The 16,439-nt window shown below is 35.4% G+C and overlaps 1 protein-coding gene across 1 annotated transcript in view; it reads right to left on the reverse strand.

Annotated features, from left to right (window-relative positions):
• Positions 1-16,439, reverse strand: part of NCOA1 (nuclear receptor coactivator 1) — a 224,037-nt gene that overhangs the window by 62,953 nt on the left and 144,645 nt on the right. The window contains exons 10-12 of the mRNA XM_011972701.1: positions 12,851-12,991; positions 5,485-5,632; positions 2,850-4,173 (exon numbers count right to left, since the gene is read on the reverse strand). Of these exons, the coding sequence (XP_011828091.1) occupies positions 2,850-4,173; positions 5,485-5,632; positions 12,851-12,991 (1,613 nt within the window). The remainder of the gene's footprint in view (positions 1-2,849; positions 4,174-5,484; positions 5,633-12,850; positions 12,992-16,439) is intronic.

Genomic DNA, 16,439 nt, shown 5'->3' on the forward strand with positions numbered 1-16,439 from the left:
CCCACCACCTCGCCTGGCTAGTTTTTTGTATTTTTTAGTAGAGACGGGGTTTCACCGTGTTAGCCAGGATGGTCTCGATCTCCTGACCTCGTGATCTGCCTGTCTCGGCCTCCCAAAGTGCTGGGATTACAGGCTTGAGCCACTGCGCCCGGCCTTGATTTAACTTTTTTATAATTTAAAAAAGTTTGGGAAACTTTTTCATAAATTATGTATCAGCTTTAAAGATATCAAAAAGATTACTTCCCACTTAAGGACTTAACAGTATAAGAAACATATCTTTTAGAATAGATAGGGAGGCCAGGTGCAGTGGCTCACACCTGTAATCCCAGCACTTTGGAAGGCCGAGGCAGGTGGATCACCTGAGGTCAGGAGTTTGAGACCAGCTTGGCCAACATGGTGAAACCCTGTCTCTACTAAAAATACAAAAATTAGCCCAGCATGGTGGCGTGTGCCTGTAATTCCAGCTATTAGTGGGGCTGAGGCAGAAGGATCGCTTGAACCTGGGAGGCGGAGGGTGCAGGGAGCCAAGATCGTGCCACTGCACTCCAGCCTGGGCTACAGAGCAAACCTCCGTCTCAAAAATAAATAAATAAATAAATAAAATTAATACAATTTAAAAAAATTAAAATACAAAAAAATTAAAATACAATTTAAAAAATTAAAAAAAAAAAATAAATAGGGAGTTCCTAAATCTGTCTTAGGTTATGTAGAGAAGAAAACTGGCCTTTATTTCACAATATTGCTATATTATGATTACTTTTTGGGTTTCATTATCTAGTTCAACTAAAATTTTTGTTTCTAGAGTATATAAACAGAACTAAATGTATGTATTTAATTATATTTCTGAGGTCTGGGCACTGTCACATTTAGCAGTAGTTCATTCATTTTTATTGCTGAATTAGTGTCCCACTGTATGAATATGTCACAACATAATTATCCACTCTATTGTGATGGATTTTTGGGTTGCTTCTAGTTTTTGGTTGATACGAATAAAGCTGTTAAAAACATTTGTGAACATGTCTTTTGTCACACATGTGCAAAAAGCATCAACCATAAAGGAAAAGATTGACAAACTGAACTATATTAAAGTGAATAACTTCACTTCATCAAAAAGTGCCAGTAAGAGAATGAAAAGGTAAGCCTTAGCATTGAAAAGATATCTGCAAATACATGTCCAATAAAGAACTCATACATAAAGAACTCTTAAAAGTCAATAAGCAAAATAAAAACACATTAAAAAATGGTCAAGAGACTAGACTAGGCAATTTACAAAAGAAGATATCCAAATGACCAATGAATATTTATCAGGGAAATGCAAATTAGAATACACCCTCAGAATAGCTGAAAATCTAAAATATGGATAATATCATGTATTAACAAGGACTTAGAGCAACTAGAAAAAATACTGATACACTAGGAAAACTGGCATTATCTACGAAAAAGGACATATGCATATCTTATGATCCTGTAGTTCTATTCCTAGGAATCAATTCAACAGAAATACATGCACATGTGCACAAAACAGATGCACCAGAACTGAACACAATGGCATTATCTTATAAACCTTTTCCTTTTAAAGTTAGTATGCTTATTATTTAATGCTGTTTTCTGCTTAAAAATTAGTTTCATTGTACCAAGAAACATGAGACAGCCTTATCCTCAAAGAACACACATGTACAGAACCAGTCAAAATAGTGTTACTACAAATAGTAAACAGAGACCATATGAAGCACTACAAGAGGACAGAGGCAGCAAATGTCTAACTAGGGATACTTGGGGAAGGCTTTATGCAGATGTTATTTGAATTGGTTTGTGAAGGATGAATAGAAGTTCAGTGGGCACAGAAGGAAGAGCAAGGCAGAGTATGTTTAGAAGAGAAATGGCTTATTCTAGGAATGACAAGGAATTCCATCTGCCTAGAATGCAGTATTCCTGAGGGAAGAGAGTGACTCTTGTGAGATGACAGCAGAAAACTAAGCTGATTCAAGAAACCAAAGGACCTATGCATACTAAGTGTGACTCATGTTTTAGAACGGAGTCTTGTGGATAAACTGCTTTGTACATACATTGTCTGCTGATGAATGAATGTCTATATTCTGTCTCTAAATAAGGTGAAAACTCCTAGGAAGGGTCATGTTTTTTTAAAACTATATTCCTTCAGAGTCCATAAGCAATTATACAATAAATGAAGATACCTGTTTACTTTTACACCAGTTTCACCCCATCCTAAACATAAAGGTTTCTAATCCATAACAACTTACGGAAAGGTTTGTCTTTATTTACGTCTGTTTCAGGTCATGTTTTGTAAGGGCAATATTCTGTTACCCGGAATATTCAAGTCCCTATTCTCTGATGGTTGAGGGTGGTCAGAATCAGATGAAAAGGAAAACAGCCTTAGGAAATGCTTCAAAGGAAATAAAAAACAAGCCAGACTAGGTAACCTTGTCCACCTCCTTACATTTCTCTCCCACTTCATTTACATCAGAGGTTCCCAAACTTAGGTTTGGTTCCTAGGTTTTATTCCTAGAGAGTTACATTCAATAGGTAGGGATGGGAAGAAGGGGCAGGGAAGGTATTTTAAAAAAGGTCTAAAGATGTGAACTCTGATTTTACAGAGAAAGAAAAATCTCCTTTTTTAGAATTCTACATTAAAACTGTAGCCTTCTGAAGTTCTAAAGAAAACTTTTGAGGGCATGTTGTGATCAATTATTGATACTAACTTCTTAATATATGCCCAATGGATAGGAAAAAACATAGTATGAATTCATATCTGGTCTATAGATGGAATAGAATAAATGAAAAAAAAAATTACTAGGAATGGCCATTCTGTGAAGCAAGCAGTTACCCACCTGGCTCTGGGCCTCCAGTTTTATTTCCTCAGGAGTGGGTTTGGTCATTGGGGTTGGGTTTGTATTACAAGGATCCATCTGTTCTTTCTTTTCCACTTTCACCTTTACATCATCCAGGCTTAGGTTTGGAGTTGATCTTAAATCTTTCTCATCTTTATCTAAAAGATAGCGTAGGAGCTGATGGTCTTTTGATTCTTTTTTCTTTGAAGCATCCAGCTCTAGTTTTATACTGGAGTTTCCTTGTACCTGTCCAGTCACTGACACAGAAGTAGATGCACTGTCCTTTTTATCAGGCTCGACAGACAAAGTGGTGATATCTGAGGGGCTACCCTCCTGTAAGAGCCGGTGCAGAATTTTATGCCGCTCTGTCAGTGAGCTATGAGAGGAGGGACAAGAACCTCCTGAAGAGTTAGCAGAGGCAGAGTTGGAAGTGCCTGTGCAAGACAGGACATCTTTGCAGCTTGTGTCTATATCAGCATGCCGTAACTGCTGTTCGGCAGTTGTCGTCAAAAGCTGCACTAGTTTGTGACTGGTTTGAGAGTATTTACTGTCTCCATCTGAAAGTCTGTCATTGTTATGCAGAAGCCCTGAATCCAGAGGTTTGCCATCACTAGAGCTGTTGTCAGATTGAATCATTTCATTTAAAATGGATGCAATCTCTTTGTTATCTTTGGACTCAGCTTTTGCTGGTTGTATATTTAATCTGCTAGGTGAATTCTGTGAGCTCATCTGCCTGAGGACTGGAGAATTGGCAGAGAAGCCAACGGAGTTATTGGGTCCTTCATTCATACCCTGTAAAGATGTTACTGGGATGTTTGAATAAGATCGGTTAGTATTATTATTACAGGCACTACTTGTCATGCCAACAGGAGAGCTTAATGCCGAAATATTAGGAGGAAAGGAATTGTTTGGCATTCTGGGCCTTGTTGTTAATCCAGAAGTAACCTGTCTCCTTGGAGACATGAACTGTGCTAGGGATATTCCTGTACCTTCCATAGGAGAATTATTGAGGTTTAAAGAGGGATTACTGCTCTGTGAACTGGCCTGTCCTTGGTTTAAGGCAACATTGGCTACAATCTGACTTCCAGGTGAGCATCCGAAACTTCCTTGGCTGTTGCTAGAATTACTATGACTGCCACTATGAAGGTCTGAGCTCTGCTGGCGGTTTATTCTGGTGGATACCATGTTGCTGTTGGATGGTGGCAATGTGGATGAACGAGCCACACCATGAGCTGGAGAGATACTAGGATTGACCGAGGGGTTTACTCGGGGAATTGACATTCCAGAATTAGTGTCATCTTGAGGAGAAAGCCCACTGTGCTCCCTGGGGGAAAAAGACATTATTATTCAAACATCTTCATTTGTTTCTATTAAAATATTTTCATGAAACGTATTCTAAAACAAGATCATTGATCTCATTAATATCGCAAGCTATCAAGTAAAGAGCTTCTGTATCATCTTAAATTAAGAAAAAAGTTCCTTAAATTAAGAAAAAACGACTGTAAAATATTAGCACCACTTAATAAGAAATAATGCTTATTGACTCTTACATTTGATAATGGTCTCAGTTATATGTAAAACAAATTTTTCTTGGTTTTGGAAAAAATCCAATATATGTTCTTTTAAACAATTTCTAAACTTAATATACACAATTAACATTACAATAATTTTTTAGTTGAAAAAGAAACTTCTCACACACCTCTGTTTATAAAGCATTTATTTATGACTCCTGTTACAGCTTTTAAGTATTTCAACTCCAAAGAGGAAGACTGGGTAAGGAAAATACTGTGTCACTGATGTAAAAATTAAAAAGAGTGATATGCAGACATAGCAGATGTTTTGAAAGAGAAATCACAATATGAAAAAAAGAACTGTGCTAATTCCACTCACAAGCATAATTTAAACTAAAAGTAGAAAAAAACAGAATACTGAATTCAGGTTTTCAGTGAGTTTTTTACTCAAATTCATAATTATGACAACAGATTTGTGACTGGCATTACCATGTTCCAATAAGTAAATACATTAGATGAGAAAAAGATGAAGTGAGGGGAAATGTCTTTGTTTTTAATGCTGCATTTTAACCACTGTAAATGTAGGATTTCTAATAATTCATAGGATAAAAGAATAGTTTCAAGAATTTACCATATATCAGTGTAAAACATAGAGAGGGGAACAAATTAGAGGCAATGGCATTCAAAAATCAAGTTGATAGTTTAATGATTTGTAATTTCTGTGAGAAATTGTCAACTTGAACTCAGGAGCCACCAAGTATGCCAAAATGAAAATAGAGCACTTTCAAAAATAAAAATAAAAATAACAATGTTAAAAAACTCTGAAATCTCTTATAAGATTCACATATGGAATGTTGTAAATTTTTAGCCATCTTTTTGGTTTTACCCTCTAAAAAGCATATTTTCACCCTCCGCTTTCCTACCTCCCTTTATGAACAACAAAGCTATTACATGATAAAACTATAAAACCCAATATGGATATATTGATTATATATACTCATCACACTAGTTTTATGCCTAATTTAGAATATCTGCTTTCTAGCCATCAAGAGTATAAAAAATTTCTCTAATAAGAGATATGTGAACTGGCTTATTTCATATGAAGCTCTCCAAATAAGTAGTACCTGTCGATGATATGAATTCCCATGATGAAAGGCTGCATGTCTGGACTTTGAGGGTAGCAAAGTTTACACTTGGTGTGGGCGCTAAGCATTGTCCCATCATTCAATATGAATCTATAGGAGGGGCTGGAGGCAGTGCCACGAGTCATCACTGTTTCAAACAAAAGAGAAACCTAGTTAAAATTCTGATACTTATACGCTGGCTTTAAGTCACCAGGCTTTATTTCTACTTAGAACCTCATTTTAAATGCCCTCCCAACTGCTGACTGCTTAGACTCAGAATAAAGAATAGTTCAGACAAAGCAGATATCTGAGGGGGAAAGATGATTCCAGCTGAAATATACCACTTGATGACAGGGTTTAATTGAGTCATAGTTGAATGGGTGCCTCCTCACGTAAGTTAAAATTATGAGGAAACCCTAAATCTGGGAAACAACAACTTTAATCTTTTTATTTTTTTTTTCTTTTGAGACAGAGTCTCGCTCTGTCATCCAGGCTGGAGTGCAGTGGCACCCACTGAAACCTCCGCCTCTGGGGTTCAAGCAATTCTCCTGCCTCAGCCTTCTGAGCAGCTGGGACTACAGGCGCCCACCACCATGGCTAATTTTTGTATTTTTAGTACAGGCAGGGTTTCACCATGTTGGTCAGGCTGGTCTTGAACTCGTGACCTCAAATGATCCATCCACCTTGGCCTCCCAAAGTGCTGTGATTACAGGTGTGAGCCACCATGTCTGGCCCAACCTTAATCTTTCTCTATACTGGGGGCAGCTCTTCAAATTTATTAAGTCTCCATTAAAAACAGCAGAAAATACTTTTCTCTCCTCTCACTCTCAGTATTACCTTTAACAAGTTTGTTTTCTCTTTTGCTGGCTGATTTTTTTAATAACAGCTCTACTAAGATATGACTCACACAGCATAAAATTTATTCTCTAAGTTTTGATCAGGTTATAGAGTTCCTTAACTAATATTCAAATTTAAGTTTTCACTCAGGAATGTGAATCACTAAGGTCCCATTCGACAAGTTATTTATAAATATGTGTAAAATCTGTGGACTATTTTTAATGTTTGAATTTTTAAAGTTTAGTAAGCAAATTAAGATAAAGCCAATGGTTATTAGTATAAGGAACAAAGTTAAGACAGTCAAGTCACTTTATAAGCAGCATAATTTACTTTTGGCTTAAAGCTTTACTAACAGCAGAAAAAATTCTAACCATGTAAGTATTTATTAAATATGTAAAGGCTATGCCAGACTATTATGTAATAAAATATCACTGATGTTTTGATAATACCATATAATTCTATTTTAAGAAAGATTGAGTACTACCACAAATGACTATTATAATTTAGCCTGTGATAAATGTTAGTCCAATTTTTCAAAGACATTTCAGAAGGGGCTTTGATTACATTTTAAAGGACATGAGAAAGAGGCTTAAAATTACTAATTAATAAATAATTTTTGAAGTTACATGTTACTTGAAGTAAACAAGACATGTTCTATTTTATTGTCCTGTGTATACAGTACCAACTGAAAAAGGTATAGTTTGTTATAAATCTATATCATAATATATCTGCCTAAGTACCAAAACCACAATATAAATCTAATTGAAAGGATAAGACTTGTATCTAACCAACCACATTCTTCACACACCTGGCAAATTTCAGCTAAATCACTGGCATAGTTACTAAATATAATGTATCTAAACTAGGAAAAATTTCGAATCTGGGGAAGCTTATTAATTTAATACAAGATAATTACCACACTTTATGTTTTGAAATTAGATTACTTGTTTTGGATGAGAATGTATGGACTAAGATTTGGCATTTTATAATTCATTCAGCCATTCTTGGAAATGAGAAAAAGGCAATATCTAATATGGTAAAACTTCAATTAATTAGAACTCAGTAAGACTCTCCAGTTAACTAAAATTCTGGTGCTTAATTGTTCAGATGAAGAGGTCAAAGGAAGGCAGCATAAATCAATGAAAAGAGTAAGAGCCTAGGAGTCAGATTCAGGCTTGACCTCTCACTGTCATTTACAAGTTTAAGACTTAATGCAAATTAATGTTCACCCATCTCAGTCAACTCATTACTAAAACTGAGCCAATAACATTGTAAAATAATATCTAGCATGGAGCCTAGCATAGAGTACATAGCAGGTATTGAACGAATATTTCCTCAATAAACATCAGAGGGAAAAAAACCCAACAAATATGCAGCTTCCAAAGTACTTATGTTCTGAGTTACACACATAATCAATCCCTAGACACCATTTATGGCAACAGCTTCAACTCTGTCTAGCAATCGCTAATACTTTGAATTAAGAGATGAGTAAGGTAGCCACAGCTCTTCACAGAGTTGGTTCAATAAACATTTGCTCTACACATCAAATTTTCCCTTTAAGTGGGTTTCAAGGTTTAGTTTTGGAATTTCATTGTGTTTATAGGTCCTGGCCTAGTTTTCTGACCTAATTTTGTCATCTTTATAGCTAGTATTTTGATCTCTGATTCCTGTGTTCATTTCTAAACTTTTTAGAACACTTAGCGGGGAAAGATATTATTGAAGGACTATTATTGACACCTCAGAATCCGTCCAAAAAAACTTTAACATGACAGCTGTCCCCCCCCTCAAAATAGGCCTCAACAGAGCCACAAAGCAAAAGAAACATTAAAATTTCCCTGGTTACAGCAGCTATAGAAGCAAAGCTTTTTGGGTTTTTGATCCCTCCCAATTTGGTGGCGAGATAACCTCAAACAAGCATGCCTTACGGATATTAACAAAAAAGGTAAAAAATGTGTGGCAAGGTACTATGGGTCAATGCTGGTACAGGTTTATTTTTCTTTGTGGTAGTCACCTAAACATATGCAGAAAAAGAGAAAGAATTAAAAAATTGTTGTGAGGTACAGAAAAAATAATTACCCCTAAATGTTCTAAAATTCTCAATCACCAATGAGCAAATTCTATTTATTATATCAAAATCACTAACAGGACAGTAAACTCACATTTTAAATATTTTTAACAAAGTTTGACATAAAAAGATTTTCAGTTAATTGTCACATGGACCGTGGACTTAACCACATTACGCAAGTCTCAAAGAACATTCTAATTAATCATTGATATGGGTACCTTATGTTGTATAGCAATGCTTCCAAACTTAATACCATAAACCCCTTCCAGCTTTGACTCATGATATACTTTCTTCTTTTTTGGGACAGGGTCTCACTCTGTCACCCAGGCTGGAGTGCAGTGGCGTGACCTCGCCTCACTGCAACCTCCGCCTCCCGGGTTCAAGGGATTCTCCTGCCTCAGACTCCCAAGTAGCTGGGATTACAGGCTCACGTCACCAGGCCCGGCTCATTTTCGTATTTTTAATAGGATGGGGTTTCACCATGTTGGCCAGGCTGAGCTCGAATTCCTGTGCTCAAGTGATCCTCACACCTCAGCCTCTCAAAACACTGGGATTACAGGCATGAGCCACCATGCCTAGCCTTAACTATATTTTTTAAAAGATGAAAATAGCTTTATTTTAATATAAAGTTAATAGAGAGATGAACAAAGAATAAGTAAAGTCATTTGTAATTCCATCATGCAGAGATAATCAGTTAAAATTTTGTTAATTTTCCAGAATTGGATAAATAGATATCTAAAAGTGAGATCATATTATATATGCTGTGCTCTCTTGGTCTACTTTTTTTTTGTTTTTTGAGACAGTGTCTCACTTTGTCACCCAGGCTTGAGTGCAGTGGCATGATCAAGGCTAACTGGTCTTCACTTCCTGGGCTCAAGCAATCCTCCCACCTCAGCCTCCCGACTAGCTGGGACCATAGCTGTGTGCCACCATGCCTAGCTAATTTTTGTATTTTTATTTTTTGTAGAGATGAGGTTTCACCATGTTGCCCAGGCTGGTCTTGAACTTCTGGACTCAGGCAATCTTCCTGTCTCAGCCTCCCAAGGGCTGGGATTACAGGTAGGAGCTACTATGTCCAGCCACCTACTTTTTAATATAACAATATATCGTGGATATTTCAAAGACAAGAAAAGATGATCCATCATTATATATATGTAAACAGAACTTTCATACAACTAGTTTCTAGGTTGTATAGCCTGACATTTCCCATGACTACTATCTAACTGCTGATAGATGTGCTCCAAGAAAAAGTATTCTATGAAAAAAAAAGTCTCAGTAACAAAATTTAAAAGGTATTTTTATTGTAGAACTTCTCAGAAACTTAAATACCTTAAATATATCTTATAAATCCTCTAAAGTGGGATTACACATAAAACATCATTTCCTAGTTATAGTTATTAAGTTTGTGGAACCTAGGTTCATATTTTACAAACTTCTCTGTAAGTAAACATCTTAGACTATAGACTCTGATTCAGTAGTCTGGGGTGGGGTCCAGAAATCTAGTTTAACAACTGACCCAGATGAATCTATCTTACCAGGGACCTTGGGAAGCACCATGACCTAGATATTTCTTTAAAGTAATAGTTTTGAATTGAACAGAACCTGGAAACTTTTTCCAAACTATACATACTTGAATGGATCTTCTCCTACTTTAAAAAGTTCCTCAAGTGATCCTGATACCTATTTTTCTCCAATCTCAATGTAAAACCACGGCTTTAATCTAATTCATGCTAGGTAGTTCCCAAATATTCTTTGACTGAAATGTGTTTTCAAACTTGATTCTGGAAAATATAATAGTAAATTCCCTTTGACAGCAGTTCATGAGTTGACTTTGTCAAGAGCAGCTAAAAAACTAAACTAAAACTAGAAATTTTAATGCATATTAGGATTTTGGACTATTTGCTGCCATCAAAGAGTAAGTTAATGGGCAGGAAAAAAAGACAACAAATGGAGGACAAACTTTTCCTGCCTAAATATCATTCACTATAAAGTTCTACACAAAATCAAGAAGATGGTACATAATTTGTTTCACTCTTTTTATACTGTCCTAAGTGAAAAGGCAGCAAGAAAACTGCAAATGCAAACAACAGCTCTCTCCAATCTTGATGGATCAATGGTTGTCAAACTTAAGCATTATTATTATTATTATTTGTTATTATTTTTTTTGAGATGGAGTTTCGCCTTGTTGCCCAGGCTGGAGTGCAATGGTGCGACCTCAGCTCACGGCAATCTCCACCTCCTGGGTTCAAGCGATTCTCCTGCCTCAGTCTTCCAAGTAGCTGGGACTACAGGAATGGGCCACCATGTGTGGCTAATTTTGTATTTTTAGTAGAGATGGGGTTTCTCCATGTTGATCAGGTTGGTCTTGAACTCCTGACCTCAGGTGATCCTCCTCGGCCTTCCAAAGTGTTGGGATTACAGGCGTGAGCCACTGCGCCTGGCCAACTTAAGCACTATCTTTAAGGTTTGTTAAGATACCTGGGCAGGCCTTCATCTGATATTTTAATTCGGCAGGTCAATAGCTTTAACAGGTGATTCTCATGACAGTGTTTCATTGACCACATTTCTCATATCTGGCTAGATACTGCTGAATAGAAAATATCAGAAAAGGCTGTGCTCAATCCACAAAACCTGTTTGTCAGGTTGTTTAGAATCTCCAAAACACTAGATTCAGTCATGTGAACTTTGAACAACTTAATTCTAAGAAAAATACAAGTTATTTCTATTGAAGATTTTTTTTCCTAAAAAATGTAGAATGAGCGAACATTAAAAAATGACTAACGGGGAAGAGGTATTGGATTATACTTACATTTCTTTACATTTTACTCTAAATTATTTCAGTTTATATATTAATGACAAACTAGTTACTTATTATACTTTAATCAATTTGTTTTATGGCCTAGTCACATCTATGGGGAGCCTAGCCATTTGGATAATGAGACAAGCCAGATCTGCTTTGCCTTGGTGAAAATGTACGTAAGTTATAGGCAAATAAATTAAATCTTTTAAGAAAAGCCTTGGAAGGCCCAACTTAAGGCAAAAATCAAAAGTACCATATACTTGAGAACTTGAGGCAATGAGTGGAGACAGTGCTGAGTCCCAAACCTACGCAAAAGTCAAGCATCACTCTTGGCAGAGGAAATCACAAAGTTCACATCCAATGGACGGCATTAGTTACTTATTGTAATGGTTTCCAAACCTGGCTGCCCTTCAGGATTGCCTGGGAAACTTTTAAAAAATACAGATTCTTGGCTCTACCCAGTGAAATACAATCTTACGGAGTGGTATAAGTCTAGTAAGGAGCCCACTAGAGAACCACTAGTCTGTACAAAGCTGTTCCAGAAATACCTGGATTGTGATATTTATATAGATACTTCCTGGAAAAAGAAAAAAAATCAAACTACTTTCTCCATATATCACTAGGAAGCAGTTGACCTGAAATGTAATGAATGGAAAATCATATATAAACTTAGGAAATCTAATGTTATGGGAAAAATGTTAAAATTAAGACTGATGAAATAATAATATTTTTAAATTGTTTTTCAGGAAAAGCCATACAACGAGATTCTTACAAAAGAAACTATCTAGAGATTAGAGAATAAATTTCATTGGAAAAAGAATGTTAGGCTACCATAATTAAACGACAATATTTTTAAAGTATATCAAAGCCATTTAATTCTGAACTTCTGTAAACTTTCTGGCCTTAACTCTCAAATAACTTTTCCCACCTTTCCTGTAGTACTGTTAAGTTTCCTAAGGGCAGGTAATATACGTATCTTATACTTCCATGATACTTACTAAGACCCAGCAGCTATGCAATAATTAATAATTTCACAGGATGTATTTTTTGGCTTGAAATTTCAACCTGAGTCAAGAGATACAGGTTCTGCAACAGTCATGAAGTAAACATGCATGACACTGATCTCTGTATTATCCAGAAGGCCTTTAACATGCTTGTTCTGCTGGGAATGATCTTTGACAGCCAAACAAAATATTATTTATTCTCTGAAGTCATCCTTGATTCTTCAAGTCAGAATAAATTTTTTTCTTATTTGGTTATGGTTCTATCATATCCCATGTCAAACTGATCTTTAGGGTTGTCATATATTTTCCTACTGTATTATAAGCTCTTTAAGGGCAAAACTTTCTTTCTTAGTCATCACTGTACCCCTGGCACCTTATATAGTGTTCTATGTATGTTGGGAACTTGATACATGCCTGCTGAATGAATGAATGAATGAATGAGTGACCACCACACAACATCCTATTCTTTAGAACATGTATCCCAAATTTCAGATCCACTCATGAATTACTTTGCTTACCCATTTCTTCCTTTCCTAAAACTGATTATTGCAAAAACTATAATTTGGAGAAAATACTTATCAAGCCATAAGTTCTATACAAACTATTCAAATGTAAGTAAAGATAAAGGTTAATGAAAATAATTGAGAGAGAAAACTTTACCTTCTTGGAACAGCTGTCTGGCATAAGATGGCTCTCTGCCCTGAGGTTGGAAAAAAGCGTAAATGCACTTCCTCACTAAATCTTCCCAACCAGTTCTGCCAGCAGCTCTCAGGGAACTAGTATCAATAGAGATGATTTTACCTGTACAAAGAACAAAAGTGTACATTTATAACAGCCTCTTTATATAAATCATCCATATTTCAAAACTAACAACTGAGTCTAAGAAATATTCTTTCTTTCCAAATACTCAATAAACAAAAGCAATAAAAAGCACTATTAATTTTTATTACATATAGTTATGAAGTATGTTATTGACATAAATTGTTTTGGTTTTGGAATTGTTACGTCCTAGTATGTCATATTATAAAATTCAATTCAGGTCTAGGATTAAAGTCATACCATAATGACCTGACGCTGCTGAGACTAATGCAGTTCAAACTCCTCTGGCTTGGTCTTTGGATTCTGCTCTCTGTATACTGATGACTGATAGGAAAGGAGAGGTAAAGATGAAGTATATTGCTTGGTTTAAATTAATTTCTAATTACTAAGAGAATATGAGAAAAGAAGCAAGGCTTTCCCTCTCTACCCTTTGTTGGGCTGTAGGCAATACTGTATTTAAGACTAAACAAAGACTGAAGGCAACAAAAGTTAAATCAGAAAAACGGTAAGTGAGAACATTAAGATTTGCTAGGCAGTACGCACACGGAACACATGCTTTATAAAATTTATAGTGATTCACCATTGTTATCATATTTAAACAAATTTCCTAAATGGCTATGACAGAATTCAGGTAAGTTATTCCTCAGTTAACAGAGGGCCAATTAATCCAGTTTGTAAATATTAAGACCAGTTTTATCATGTTCTACACAATCTTACAGTCACACAAAATAATACAAGATACACATAGAATATATAGATAAATTAAGAATTATATTAATGAGATAAAAACCTGCAAACCCACCACTCAACTTTAGAACTTGACGTTACCAATATTGCTGCATCACATGTGCACTCCTCCCTTGTCACTACCCCCTCTTTAAATTCTCCTGTGAATGGGCATCTAGACTGTTAACAGTTTTTTGCCATTATAGTCAGCACTACTATGAACATCTTTCACATGTTGCATGGTACATGCATTCTCTAGGGTATATACGTAGGAACAGAATTGTTAGATTGTAGGTTATGTGAATGCAACTTTATAATATTAATTTTAAACTGTCTTCCTGAAACTTGTACCACTCTATGCTTCCACCAGCAATGCATAGGAGCTAGTGCTAATCTAACATCCTTTCCATCACTTGTGCTGTCAGGCTTCTTTACGTTTTCAAATTAGTAGGTGAAAAATGCTATCTCACTGTGGTCTAAATTTTTATTTCCCCAATTATTAGAGTTCACCACTAATGTTTCCTCTTCTATGAATGCCTGATTAAACATTTTCCCCATCTTCCCCTTCTTCATACAATCAACTCAAATCTATCATCCAGTTTGTGCCTCCTCATCGAACTAACTCCCTCTTTATATATTTCATTTGGTTTGCTTAGAAATAAAATATTCATTAGACCTTTGTAACTTAGGGTCTTGAATCTGATGTACCCAGTCCTACTTGATCAGGTTATCACCTAAGTCTTGGCATAAATGTAAATAGTAGAAAGAAAATAAACTGAAACTCAAATAAGGGAATTTTGTCATTTAAGAACAGTTTGGGGAAAGCCTGGTGAACACTGTAACTGAAACTATAAAAGATCTTAGATTTTTAAGAATTTTAATAGTTCAACCCTTGTTTCTTATGTCAGAGATAAAAAGTTGGTTATAGCAGGGATTCCACTGCTACATAATCTTCCTATACAAGAATGCGCCTCACAGGCAGTGACTAAGGGAGGCGTGTGCATGTGTGTGTGTTCATGTCAGGGTTGGCCCCACGAGAGGGCATGAGAGTTTAGAGTCTGGGGACTGGCAGGAGAGAAAGTGATTAAGTTATCAGCAATGGTACCAGATGGGTAATGTAATGACTGTCTTAGTGAGGAATCATGAACAGCTTGATTTAGAATACCTCTGCCTACTACAGGAAAGTTTAACCAATCAACCAACCACCAAACAACCAAACAACAATAAAAAACCTTTTTACATTTCCTAGTAAAAGACTTTTTTCTTTTTTTAAGAGATATGGACCATCCCATAAAGAGTTAAAAAGTACTACAAAAACTTAAGAAATGTTTAACATTTATTACACCTATTCTTTTTAGCTAAGTCAATTCTATGATTTATATAATAAAATGTTAGTTTTACATTTTAAGTATATTTTATATTTCCTTGGTATCTTTGTACAATAAGTGTGTACAGTATAGTGATGCCCTTTTAATAGCGCTTTGGTGAAAAGCAACGTAATACAAGAAAGAGCTCCACATTAGGACCTAAAGGTGTCCATTCTCGGCAAAGAGCTGTATGGTTTTGATCAAATCACCATCCCCTCATTTGTAAATCCAGGTTGGATTCTGTGATCTTTGAGGCTGCCTCAAACTATAAAATATATAGTTATTTTATGGCCCAGAGGCTAATCTTTTATTTTACACGATTATGGTTATTTTTATATATTTATACATATCACCAGGTATATCTAAAATTTTAACACCTGGGTTCTTAGAAACAAAACTACCACGGATAACACTGTTCCTATGAGAAAATAAAGTCCTTAAAACAATCCAATTTAGAATTCAACTTATAGAAATGCAATATGAGGAAAAGCTGAAACATATTGTTCCTAAATTAGCCTCATAACTTTTAGGCCTTCCTCATCTCTGACATTTTTCTGTGACCTCACAATAACCCTTTTCAACACGTTTTCATTCTGCTATCTCACAAAGCCCTTCTTTGGTTTCTTTTTAGGTTAACTGGTTACTGACCAATTTTCCTTTTCAATGGACTCTATTTTTCCTTCATGCAAAACACTTTCAATTTTCAATAATCTAAAAAATAATTTTTTATATTTAAATAAGAAATTTTTCTTTGGGCACAAACCCACACATCCATAGTAAGCTTATTAAATTTTTCCAGTATTGTTCATGGTAGAGACCGGAAAGGAACACAATACATGGTAGACTCAAAAATGGAATGAAGAAAGGGATGATAATTGATAATTACTATCCTTAGATGCCATCTCTCTGCATTCAGAGACATTCTCTTCACCATTTTCTATTATCTGTGCTAATTTATCCATACTAGTTCTTTAGTAAGAGCAGCTGGAAGTTTATCACTAAAAACACATGCACAAAGCATACAACATTGGAATATTAGATTATTGGGACTAAAAAATGAATATATAATGAAATAGGATCTTATAAAAAGGTGGTAAAAGTCAAAATGTACACTAAAACTAAATTTTCACAAAGCAGAAAATTCAGAAGAAATGATTTTTAAAATCTTAGTCTGCTAGAAAATATACCTCTAATATTTATCTCTATTTTAAAATTAGAGAGGTAAGAGAGATATATGTAACCCTGGTTGTTGTAAAAGCATGCACATACAATGTGTTAGTGTAAAGATAAAATCAAATAATATAAGAAAAATACTTCATCAGCTATAAAGAACAGTA

The sequence above is a fragment of the Mandrillus leucophaeus genome, unplaced genomic scaffold, assembly GCF_000951045.1.
Source record: "Mandrillus leucophaeus isolate KB7577 unplaced genomic scaffold, Mleu.le_1.0 Scaffold13, whole genome shotgun sequence".
Lineage (NCBI taxonomy): Eukaryota > Metazoa > Chordata > Mammalia > Primates > Cercopithecidae > Mandrillus > Mandrillus leucophaeus.